The sequence below is a fragment of the Oncorhynchus mykiss genome, chromosome 7, assembly GCF_057628025.1.
Source record: "Oncorhynchus mykiss isolate SJ-2025 chromosome 7, ASM5762802v1, whole genome shotgun sequence".
Taxonomy (NCBI): Eukaryota; Metazoa; Chordata; class Actinopteri; order Salmoniformes; family Salmonidae; genus Oncorhynchus; species Oncorhynchus mykiss.
The window spans coordinates 51,661,208-51,673,814 of record NC_143028.1 but is presented as its reverse complement, the minus strand read 5'-3'; the positions used below and the strand labels follow the sequence as shown (position 1 = coordinate 51,673,814).

Sequence of the window (12,607 nt, the reverse complement as noted above, 5' to 3'; positions counted from 1 at the left end):
TGGGGTCACTTAGAAATGTCCTTGTTTTTGTCAATTAAACGTCAACGTCAAAAAGTCAAGTACATTAGAGTGTCTAGTTTAAGAAACAGACGCCTCACAAGTTCTCAACTGGCAGCTTCATTAAATAGTACCCGCAAAACACCAGTCTCAACGTCAACAGTGAAGAGGTGACTCAGGTATACTGGCCTTCTAGGCAGAGTTCCTCTGTCCAGTGTCTGTTATTTTGCCCATCTTAATATTTTATTTTTATTGGCCAGTCTGAGATATGGCTTTTTCTTTGCATCTCTGCCTAGAAGGCCAGCATCCCGGAGTCGCCTCTTCACTGTTGATGTTGAGACTGGTGTTTTGCGGGTACTATTTAATGAAGCTGCCAGTTGAGAACTTGTGAGGTGTCTGTTTCTTAAACTAGACACTCTAATGTACTTGTCCTCTTGCTCAGTTTTGCACCGGGGCCTCCCACTCCTCTTTCTATTCTGGTTAGAGACAGTTTGCGCTGTTCTATGAAGGGAGTAGTACACAGCGTTGTACGAGATCTTCAGTTTCTTGGCAATTTCTCGTATGGAATAGCCTTCATTTCTCAGAACAAGAATAGACTGACGAGTTTCAGGTCTTTGTTTCTGGACATTTTGAGCCTGTAATCGAACCCATAAATGATGAGGATCCAGATACTCAACTAGTCTAAAGAAGGCCAGTTTTATTGCTTCTTTAATCAGAACAACAGTTTTCAGCTGTTATAACATAATTGCAAAAGGGATTTCTAATGATCAATTAGTCTTTTAAAATGATAAACTTGGATGAGCTTTTCTTTCAAAAACAAGGACATTTCTAAGTGACTCCAAACTTTTGAACGGTAGTGTAACTTTTATAACATATGTACCATCCTGTCATACCCTGCCAACCTTGAAACCTGAAAATATTGCCACTGTTTGTCATGGTAGATGTGTACCTGTTTATGGATGAGTCCTCGCAGACGTTCACACGTCTCCTCATCATTGATACTGCCCACCGACGACAGTTTAGCCAGGTACCTGACAGAGACACAAAGAAGGGAGGGGGAATATTAAATATGCAACTAGACAAATAACAACACAATGACCCCTCCAATAACAATGATGAGACGAAAGTGACAGACACAGATGCCTCAGTATGAGCTCGGTGCAGATTTAGTTCTACATCATGTTGAGAAGAGGGAAATAGTTGTATCATCTAAACCACCTCCAGGGCACACAGGTCACTCCTCACCCCTTCAGTCCCATATCTCTTTGGCTAAAAGCACCTTACAGAAATAGACCCATCTCATACGCTCATCACAGACATACTCTACACCAGAACTTTCGACAGAGGGTCTGTCTGGGCCTTGTCTGTGGCCCTCCCTCACCTCTCTCTCCTTCCATCTATCCCTTCCTCTCTCTCTCTCTCTATCTGTCCCTCACCTCACTCTCCCCCCCCTCTCTCTCTCTCCCTCTGTCAGTCTCCCTGTACTTCTCTCTCTCCGATGTTGACAGGGTATCATTAGGTAAGGTTGATTGGGGTCTCTCCCAGGGCTGATAGTCCACACACCTCCTTCTAGCCTTCTGCCCTCACCACCTTTCCTCTATAGCCCAGATAATCTCTCTCTCTCTCTCTCTCTCTCTCTCACACAGTCACCTCCTCTTCTCCATGCAGATAACACCCTCTCTCCCTTTCTCTCTCAACACAGACACACACACATACACACACACACACACACACACACACACACACACACACACACACACTCACTCTCTCTCTCTCTCCCCATCTCCTTCTCTCTCATGGTCATCTCCTCTCCACTCAATAGTCAGATAACCTCGACCATGACCACTCGACCACATCCTCCCTCCGACAGTCTTGTCTATACAGCAGGGGACCTCACTATCAGAGCACTGCTGCCTTCCTCCCTCAGCCTGTCTGAATGCTTGTCTGACAACAACAATCAATAACTTTTTATGAATGAAATGGTACAGGCTCAGTTCATAACCAACTGTCTTCACCAACAGATAAAATGGTAAATACTGAACATATACTGTATAATCTGAACATATACTGTATAATCTAAACGTATACTGTATTATCTGAATATATACTGTATAATCTGAATATATACTGTATAATCTGAACATATACTGTATAATCTAAACGTATACTGTATTATCTGAATATATACTGTATAATCTAAACGTATACTGTATAATCTGAACATATACTGTATAATCTGAACATATACTGTATAATCTGAATATATACTGTATAATCTGAATATATACTATATAATCTAAACGTATACTGTATAATCTGAACATATACTGTATAATCTGAACATATACTGTATAATCTAAACATATACTGTATAATCTGAATATATACTGTATAATCTGAATATATACTGTATAATCTGAACATATACTATATAATCTAAACGTATACTGTATAATCTGAACATATACTGTATAATCTGAACATATACTGTATAATCTAAACGTATACTGTATTATCTGAACATATACTGTATAATCTAAACGTATACTGTATAATCTGAATATATACTGTATAATCTGAATATATACTGTATAATCTGAATATATACTGTATAATCTGAACATATACTATATAATCTAAACGTATACTGTATAATCTGAACATATACTGTATAATCTGAACATATACTGTATAATCTAAACGTATACTGTATTATCTGAACATATACTGTATAATCTAAACGTATACTGTATAATCTGAACAGATACTGTATTAACTTGTTTCTTTTTACTGTTTTTTCATGCACCTCAGAATCATGGATGCATTATTCTCTTCATTTTAAAGTTGATAGATTTGCAGTTAAATAATTATCCTTCCTCAATTTGTACATACGCATCTTCCCCTCAATAAAATACATTGAAGTTCAAGTACAGCTATACAAGAAAAAGACCTACGACCTCGAGATGTGTGTTCTGTCTGTTTGGGTACACAGTCTCCACACATCCAGCTATGATAGTGCGATGAAGTCACCTTGAGACCTCTGAACACTGGAGAACCACTGTCTGTCTGCACTGCAGCTGGTGAGGCTCAGCATCTCTCCTATCACATAAACCTGTCCCCCTCAGCATTCAGTACCCCCACACACGCACACGCACACACATGCGCACACGGACGCACACACTAACACACACACAGAGATGAAAGTACTCATAAAGCACCAGTTGCTGTTGCTGGCATGCCACTGGCCCAGCCCTGACCCTGGAAACATTTAATAAACATTGGATAAAGCACATGGGAAGGACAGATAAGCTCTCCGCAGGTGTAGTTATGTCTATGTGTTTGTGAAACCCTACTGCATGGGAAAAGACTAGCCCAGACATTTGGGGAGTGTGTGTATGTTGGTGTGTGTTAGTGTGTGTGTTTGTGTGTTCAGTGCTTCCATCTTTATCTCTTTATTGTACCCTCTGTTTCCACTCTTTCCCCTGCTCTCATTCTTCTTCCTTTCTCTCCCACTCACATCATCTCTCTCACTCTCTCTCTCTCTGGGAGGTATAGTCAGACGGTTCGTGGTCGCATTCCACCTGGAGTGTGGTTTGTTCGCCGGCTACTGTGTGTTTGTGTTGCATTACACAACGCAGCCCTGACAACACTGCTGGCTCCAACAAGCTTAGCCCAGCGCAATTTAGCACGCAACCACTCCACTACAGCCTTACTGCAGAAACAGAAACAGAGACAGACAGTTACCACTGCAGCTCTACATTGAGAGAGAGCGGGAGCGAGAGAGAGAGAGAGAGAGAGAGAGAGAGAGAGAGAGAGAAAGGGCATCTGGGCTGTAGAGGAAGGGTGGTGAGGGTGGAGTGGAGACTGAGAGAAAGGAGAAGAGATAGATAGGTGAGAGAAACCCCCCCTGGCTAAAACAAGTGTGTTGCTCTAAAGATGCCATGCTGTACACCATATCTGTGGTAGATAGGTCTGTATCTGAGCTCTGGCTATATCAACTACCCCTTCCTCTGAGGACAGATCAACCCCCAGATGAATCTCTACTAACACAGAGGATGTCACAGAGACCAGCCCTCACAAACTCTTCCAGACACCTCTCTCTGTCTCTGTCTCTCCCAGGGTATTTATATCAGTTGATTAAACTAGCACTGCTTACCTTTCCTCTGCTGAGTACACAGGAGAGGTAAACAGGTGGAGGTATATATAGGTTTAGGAAGCTCCTCACAGCAAACAATACACAGTAATAGATACTGTTTATCTGTGTTCACTGCAATATTCAGCTGTAGTTTTATCCTATAGTAAGTTATCATTGCTTCACTGTGCATGAAATGTAAGTAAAAATGTTGTTGTTTTTTGACCACACAGCTAGTGGAGGACAAAGTTTAGCCAGCCAACAGGACAACCACAGACATTCTGGAAGCATGATTGGGAAAGTAAGTGGAAAGGTTTGTGGCAAGGCACACGCGCAGATACTCAAACACACACAAATAGCAGTGAGGGGTCTGTAGAGATTACCCGTTCTAAATTGCAATCTTTGGATTCCTGCATACTGTGGTATGCCCCAGCACATTGACGAACCCCTCACCTAGATATATGGGCACATAAAATATAGCAAATCGTTGTACCTACGGTACTGCACCGCGGCTGACACTGGCTGGCTACCAACCTCTCTCTCTGTGTTTGTGTGTGTGCGTGCGTGTGTGTGCGTGCGTGTGTGCGCGTGCGTGTGTGTGTTTCTCATGGGGTTGGGTTAAAAGCAAAATATGCATTTCCAAGAAAACTAACCATTCATGATTATTCTTAGAGAAACTCCAGGCCCATGTATATACCAGCAGCATGGATGACTCTGTACCACCACTTTCTGAGCTAGTGTGATATGATGACCTGGGATAACCTCTGCTGGACTGGAGTCAGATCAGCAGACACACTTGCAGAACCCAGTCTGGCCTGCAGAGGGCAGCCTGATCTCAGTCTCCTCTCAGGAGTCTCCCCTGAGGCACAGAGGCAGCACAGCCCAAGGCCCAGACCATCAACAGCCAGACAGAAAAAGTTTATCCTTCAGGTTTCAACCAAGAAGCTTAGGCTGCTCTGAGACGTAGACAACATAACATCATTTCTTGGCATCCATATTAGTGCCTTTCAGGCAATGTTCATAAAGGACTGACTCTGACAAAAACAAACTCATGGTCTGCACCCGACAGCAAATGTGTTTCATCAGAAAACTATGTTAACATTTTACGGAAAGTGGCAAGGATACATTTGATAAGCAATTATTTTGAGCCTGATTGTCAGTAGAGAAAATGGGTGCATCTCAATAATGTAGTGGTTTTCTCTCCTCGTCTTCTTTCTTCAGTTTGCAGTGAAATTAAAGAACTGGTTCAGGTTGGCTTCTTTCATGACGGCTTAACTTTTCTTATGTTATCAGACTATTGTGACTATTGAGATGTACTCCATAGGAGTCTATGGGAATCTGTGCAGCTGTTGTGGCTACAGTATATTACAGTACTGTACAAATGAAATATACAGCAAGGACATATTTCAATAGTAATTGAAATGACCATCATAACAATCTCAGCAATATGATGCAGATGAGGAGGAAAAGGTCAAGGAAAGGAAAGAAAAGAGGAGGAGGAGGAGATAGGAGTGTGACACTGTTTACTGTTTTCTGTTTTGCAGTTATATATTCATTTTGAAGGGGGATTGCCCATTCTTGCTTTGAGATTGACTATTTGTCTTGAACTGTTCTTGGATTGGATTTTGACTTCCTTATTAACATTGGACATTGAGACTTTGGTTAGGATTATATATGAACTTCATTTTGGGACTATCATTGAAAGAAGGTGAATTGTTTATTTTGATTTAAATATAATTGGTTACAATTTACTCATCTTTGCTCACGTCATATCAATGTGTCTGCTATGCTTTGGTTGCTCTCATATTGACACAGTATTTATTTGAACTTTCAGATGGTATCTTAGTTTGTGATCCAAGCTGATTGTTGCAGGAGGATGCATAAAGAAGAGCTGGTTGTTACAGGAGGAGGGCATAAAGAAGAGCTGGTTGTTGCAGGAGGAATGTATAAAGAAGAGCTGGTTGTTGCAGGAGGAAGGTATAAAGAAGAGCTGGTTGTTGCATGAGGAGGGCATAAAGAAGAGCTGGTTGTTGCATGAGGAGGGCATAAATAAGAGCTGGTTGTTGCAGGAGGAGGGCATAAAGAAGAGCTGGTTGTTGCAGGAGGAGGGCATAAAGAAGAGCTGGTTGTTGTTGCAGGACGAGGGCTTAAAGAAGAGCTGGTTGTTGCAAGATGGGGGCATAAAGAAGAGCTGGTTGTTGCATGAGGAAGGCAATAAAGAAGAGCTGGTTGTTGCATGAGGAGGGCATAAAGAAGAGCTGGTTGTTGCAGGAGGAGGGCATAAAGAAGAGCTGGTTGTTGCATGAGGAGGGCATAAAGAAGAGCTGGTTGTTGCAGGAGGAGGGCATAAAGAAGGGCTGGTTGTTGCAGGAGGAGGGCATAAAGAAGCGCTGGTTGTTGCAGGAGGAGGGCATAAAGAAGAGCTGGTTGTTGCAGGGGGAAGGTATAAAGAAGAGCTGGTTGTTGCAGGGGAAGGTATAAAGAAGAGCTGGTTGTTGCAGAAGGAGGGCATAAAGAAGATCTGGTTGTTGCAGGAGGAAAGTATAAAGAAGAGCTGGTTGTTGCATGAAGAGGGCATAAAGAAGAGCTGGTTGTTGCATGAGGAGGGCATAAAGAAGAGCTGGTTGTTGCATGAGGAGGGCATAAAGAAGAGCTGGTTGTTGCAGGAGGAGGGCATAAAGAAGAGCTGGTTGTTGCAGGATGGGGGCATAAAGAAGATATGGTTGTTGCAGGGGGAAGGTATAAGGAAGAGCTGGTTGTTGCAGGAGGAGGGTATAAAGAAGAGCTGGTTGTTGCAGGAGGAGGGCATAAAGAAGAGCTGGTTGTTGCAGGAGGAAGGTATAAAGAAGAGCTGGTTGTTGCAGGAGGAGGGCATAAAGAAGAGCTGGTTGTTGCAGGAGGAGGGTATAAAGAAGAGCTGGTTGTTGCAGGAGGAGGGCATAAAGAAGAGCTGGTTGTTGCAGGAGGAGGGTATAAAGAAGAGCTGGTTGTTGCAGGAGGAAAGTATAAAGAAGAGCTGGTTGTTGCAGGAGGAGGGCATAAAGAAGAGCTGGTTGTTGCAGGAGGAAGGTATAAAGAAGAGCTGGTTGTTGCAGGAGGGGGGCATAAAGAAGAGCTGGTTGTTGCAGGAGGAGGGCATAAAGAAGAGCTGGTTGTTGCAGAAGGAAGGTATAAAGAAGAGCTGGTTGTTGCAGGAGGAGGGCATAAAGAAGAGCTGGTTGTTGCAGGAGGAAGGTATAAAGAAGGGCTGGTTGTTGCAGGAGGAGGGCATAAAGAAGAGCTGGTTGTTGCAGGAGGAAGGTATAAAGAAGAGCTGGTTGTTGCAGGAGGAGGGCATAAAGAAGAGCTGGTTGTTGCAGGAGGAAGGTATAAATAAGAGCTGGTTGTTGCAGGAGGAGGGCATAAAGAAGAGCTGGTTGTTGCAGGCGGAAGGTATAAAGAAGAGCTGGTTGTTGCAGGTGGAGGGCATAAAGAAGAGCTGGTTGTTGCAGGAGGAGAGCATAAAGAAGGGCTGGTTGTTGTTGCAGGAGGAGGGTATAAAACAGAGATGGTTGTTGTAGGGGGAAGGTATAAAGAAGCGCTGGTTGTTGCATGGGGAAGGTATAAAGAAGATCTGGTTGTTGCAGGGGGAAGGTATAAAGAAGATCTGGTTGTTGCATGGGGAAGGTATAAAGAAGAGCTGGTTGTTGCAGGGGGATGGTATAAAGAAGATCTGGTTGTTGCAGGGGGAAGGTATAAAGAAGAGCTGGTTGTTGCAGGGGGAGGGTATAAAGAAGAGCTGGTTGTTGCAGGGGGAGGGTATAAAGAAGAGCTGGTTGTTGCAGGAGGAGGGCAGAAAGAAGAGCTGGTTGTTGCAGGGGGAGGGTATAAAGAAGAGCTGGTTGTTGCAGGGGGAGGGCATAAAGAAGATCTGGTTGTTGTTGCAGGGGGATGGTATAAAGAAGTGCTGGCTGCTGCAGGAGGGGGGCATAAAGAAGAGCTGGTTGTTGCAGGAGGAGGGCATAAAGAAGAGCTGGTTGTTGCAGGGGGAGAGCATAAATAAGACCTGGTTGTTGTTGCAGGAGGAGGGTATAAAGAAGAGCTGGTTGTTGTAGGGGGAAGGTATAAAGAAGAGCTGGTTGTTGCAGGAGGAGGGCATAAAGAAAAGCTGGTTGTTGCAGGGGGAGGGTATAAAGAAGAGCTGGTTGTTGCAGGAGGAGGGCATAAAGAAAAGCTGGTTGTTGCAGGGGGAGGGTATAAAGAAGAGCTGGTTGTTGCAGGAGGAGGGCATAAAGAAAAGCTGGTTGTTGCAGGGGGAGGGTATAAAGAAGAGCTGGTTGTTGCAGGAGGGGGGCATAAAGAAGATCTGGTTGTTGCAGGGGGAAGGTATAAAGAAGAGCTGGTTGATGCAGGGGGAAGGTATAAAGAAGAGCTGGTTGTTGCAGGAGGAGGGCATAAAGAAAAGCTGGTTGTTGCAGGGGGAAGGTATAAAGAAGATCTGGTTGTTGCAGGGGAAGGGTATAAAGAAGATCTGGTTGTTGCAGGGGGAGGGTATAAAGAAGAGCTGGTTCTTCTTTAGGAGGGTATAAAGAATATGGAAAAGGAAGAGGAAGAGGGAGACAAGGTGGATGAGGAGATTATTAGAGGGAGGAAAGTAAAAGGAGGAGGGATGGAAAAGAGGAAGGAATCGAGGGAGAGGAGATAGTTGGATAGATGCAGAAGAGATGGGCTAAGCTGAGGAGAGGAGATAAGGAAGAGGAAAAAAGAGAGGTGAGAGGAGGTGGGGGAATGAGGAGTGAAACAGAGGAGGAGAGAGAGGAAAGAGGAAGTTCTTCCAGTCAGAACATAAACTCTCTCAGCCTAGTAGTCGGGTCAAACCAACAAACAACAGCAACACTCACTCAGACTGACCCTACAAGTGAACTCTAACCTTAACACATGAACCCCGGCCTTCACTCTCAGCTGCTGACAGTCTGACTTAAGCTAAACCCAGAACCCATTATGACTCCTGTTAAGCAGGGAAATTTTGGACAGTGGGGTCCGGAATTATTGACACCCTTGATAAAGATGAGCAAAAATGACTGAATGACTGTATAAAATAAATAATTCAAATGCTGAGGTATATTATATATAAAAAAAATTGGGGAATTATAGTATTTTCTACTACTACAATTGCTCAGAGAATTATATTTTGTTTAAACACATACTTTTTTTTCATCAAATTATTGACGTTTCTTTCCAATACCTTTTAATACCTAATCCTGTGACTAAAACGACACTGAGCCATTTCTAAAATGTTTTACGAATTGGGGAACACATTGGGAGGGATCTTAGACCATTCCTCCCTACAGAATCCTTGATATATTTAATGGGTTTCAAGTCTGGAGACTGAGACGGTCATTGCAAAATGTTGATTTTGTGGCCAATGAACCATTTCTTTGTGGATTTTGACATGTGTTTGGGTTATTGTCTTGTGGCCAAGTTTCAGCGTCCTGGCACAGGCATGTACTGACCAGAGAACACGTGTCTTTACTAACATTTTCAACCTCTCCCTGACCCAGTCTGAATTACCTGCACGTTTCAAGCAAACCAGCATAGTCCCTGTGTCCAAGAACACCAAGGGAACCTGTCTAAATGGTTACCGCCCAGTAGCACTTATATCTCTAGCAATGAAGTGCTTTTGAAAGACTGGTAATGGCTGACATCAACACCATCATCACAGAAACCCTGGATCAACCCAAATTTGCATACCGCCCCAAAAGATCCACAGATGATGCAATCTCTATTGCACTCCATACTGCCCTTTCCCTCCTGGACAAAAGGAACACCTACGTGAGGATGCTGTTCATTGACTACTGCTCAGCATTCAACACCATAGCGCCCTCCAAGCTCACCACTAAGCTAAGAACCCTGGGACTGAACACCTCCCTCAGCAACTGGATCCTGGACTTGAAGGGCCCCTCAGGGGTGCATGCTCAGTCGTGCATGCTCAGTCGTGCATGCTCAGTCGTGCATGCTCAGTCGTGCGTGGCCGCACACGACTCCAACACCATCATTAAGTTTGCCGACGACACGATGGTGGTAGGCCTGAACACCAACGATGATGAAACAGCCTATAGGGAGAAGGTCAGAGACCTGGCAGTGTGGTGCCAGGACGACAACCTCGCCTTCAACGTCAACAAAACGAAGGAGCTGATCGTGGACTACAGGAAACGGAGGGCCGAACATTCATGGTCCAAACACACCAAGACAGTCGAGAAGAGGGCACGAGCACGTCTCTTCCCCCTCAGGGGGCTGAAAAGATTTGGCATGGGCCCTCAGATCCTCAAAAGGTTCTACAGCTGCACCATTGAGAGCATCTTGACTGGCTGCATCACTGCTTGGTACTGTACGGCTACTGCTCGTCACCCGACCGCAAGGTGCTACAGAGGGTAGTCCGTACGGCCCAGTACATCACTGGGGTGGAACTCCCTGCTATCCAGGACCTCTATACCAGGAGGTGTCAGAGGAAGCGCTAAAAATTGTCAAGGACTCCAGCCACTCAAGTCATAGACTGTTCTCTCTGCTATCGCAACTACCTCAACTACCTTGTAACCCTGTGCCTCGTTATAGTTATTTTATTGTTTTACTATTTCCTTTTTCATTCAGCAAATATTTTTCTTACATTTTAAAGTGGCATTACAGTGCCTTTGTAAAGCATTCAGACCACTTGACTTTTTCCACATGCTATTACGTTACAGCCTTATTCAAAAATGTATTAAATTGAAAGGGTAAACAGTTTTTTATTTACATAAGTATTCAGACTCTTTGCGTTGAAACTCAATATTGAGCTCAGGTGCATCCTTTTTCCATTGATCTTCTTTGAGGTGTTTCTACAACTTGATTGGAGTCCTCCTGTGCTAAATTCAATTGATTGGACATGATTTGGAAAGGCACACACGTGTCTATACAAAGTTCCACAGTTGACAGTGCATGTCAGAGCAAAAACCAAGACATGAGGTCGAAGGAATTGTCCGTAGAGCTCCGAGACAGGATTGTGTCGAGGCACAGATCTGGGGAAGGGTACAAAAAACATTTCTGCAGCATTGAAAGTCCCCAAGAACACAGTGGCCTCCATTATTCTTAAATGGAAGAAGTTTGCAACCACCAAGGCTCTTCCTAGAGCTGGCTGCCCGGCCAAACTGAGCAATCGGGGGAGAAGGGCCTTGGTCAGGGAGGTGACCAAGAACCCAATAGTCACTCTGACCGAGCTTAAGAGTTCCTCTGTGGAGATGGGAGCAACTTCCAGAAGGACAACCATCTCTGCAGCACTCCAACAAGTGGCCAGATGGAAGCCACTAAAGGCACATGACAGTCTGCTTGGAGTTTGCCAAAAGGCACCTGGTGCCTTTGGTGGTGGATCTTTGGGAATCATCCCAATGTGTTCTCCAATTCATAAAATATTTTAGAAAAGGGCTCAGTGCCTGTTAGCCTCGCAAGGTGGAGCATTCAATATAGCTCAGTATTTTGAATTATTTATTTTATATAGTCCTTTTTGCTCATCTTTATCAAGGGTGTCAATCATTTTGGACCCCACTGTACATGCACAGAGACACTGGATTGGATCTAAAGGAAATGCTTTTGCAACATGACAGAGGGTGCCTGTACACCATTTAAATAAATGCATAATGTGATGCCAGAACATGAGTTTAGTCTGTCCAGATATAACTTACTGGTCTGTTTGCAAAAACAAGTCCATCCTGTTTCAAACATCATCTGAAATATGGTCAACATACAGTACATTCAGAAAGTATTCATACCCCTTGACTTATTCCACATTTTGTTGTGTTACAGCCTGAAAGCAAAATGGATTAAATATGTATTTTTTCTCACCCATCCACAAACAATACCCCATAATGATGAAGTGAAAACATGTTTTAGAAATGTTTGCAAATTTATTGAAAATGAAATTCAGAAATATCTCATTTCCAAAAGTATTCACACCTCTGAGTCAATAATTTGTAGATGCACCTTTGGCAGCGATTACAGCTGTGAGTCTTTCTGCGCAAGTTTCTAAGAGTTTTCCACACCATTATTATTTTCAAAACTCTTCAAGCTATGTCAAATTGGTTGTTGAACATTGCTAGACATCCATTTTCGGGTCTTGACAAAGATTTTCAAGTAGATTTAAGTCAAAACTGTAACTCGGCCACTCAGGAACATTCACTGTCTTCTTGGTTACCAACTCCAGTGTATATTTGGCCTTGTGTTTTAGGTTATTGTCCTGTTAAAAGGGGAATTAATCTCCCAATGTCTGTTGGAAAGCAGACTGAACCAGGTTTTCCTCTATAATTTTTGACTATACTTAGCTCCATTCCGTTTCTTTTTAACCTGAAAAAATCCACAGTCCTTAATGATGACAAGCACACCCATAACATGATATAATGGATTTGTCCCAAGCATAACACTTTGTATTCAGGACAAAAAGTGAATTGCTATGCCACATTTTTTGCAGTATTA

The 12,607-nt window shown here is 43.5% G+C and overlaps 1 protein-coding gene across 1 annotated transcript in view; it reads right to left on the bottom strand.

Moving 5' to 3' along the window:
* The window catches only part of wnt4 (wingless-type MMTV integration site family, member 4), a 28,076-nt gene that overhangs the window by 3,752 nt on the left and 11,717 nt on the right, over window positions 1-12,607 (bottom strand). Inside the window, 1 exon segment of the mRNA NM_001281410.1 lies at window positions 947-1,028. Coding sequence (NP_001268339.1) covers window positions 947-1,028 — 82 coding nt within the window.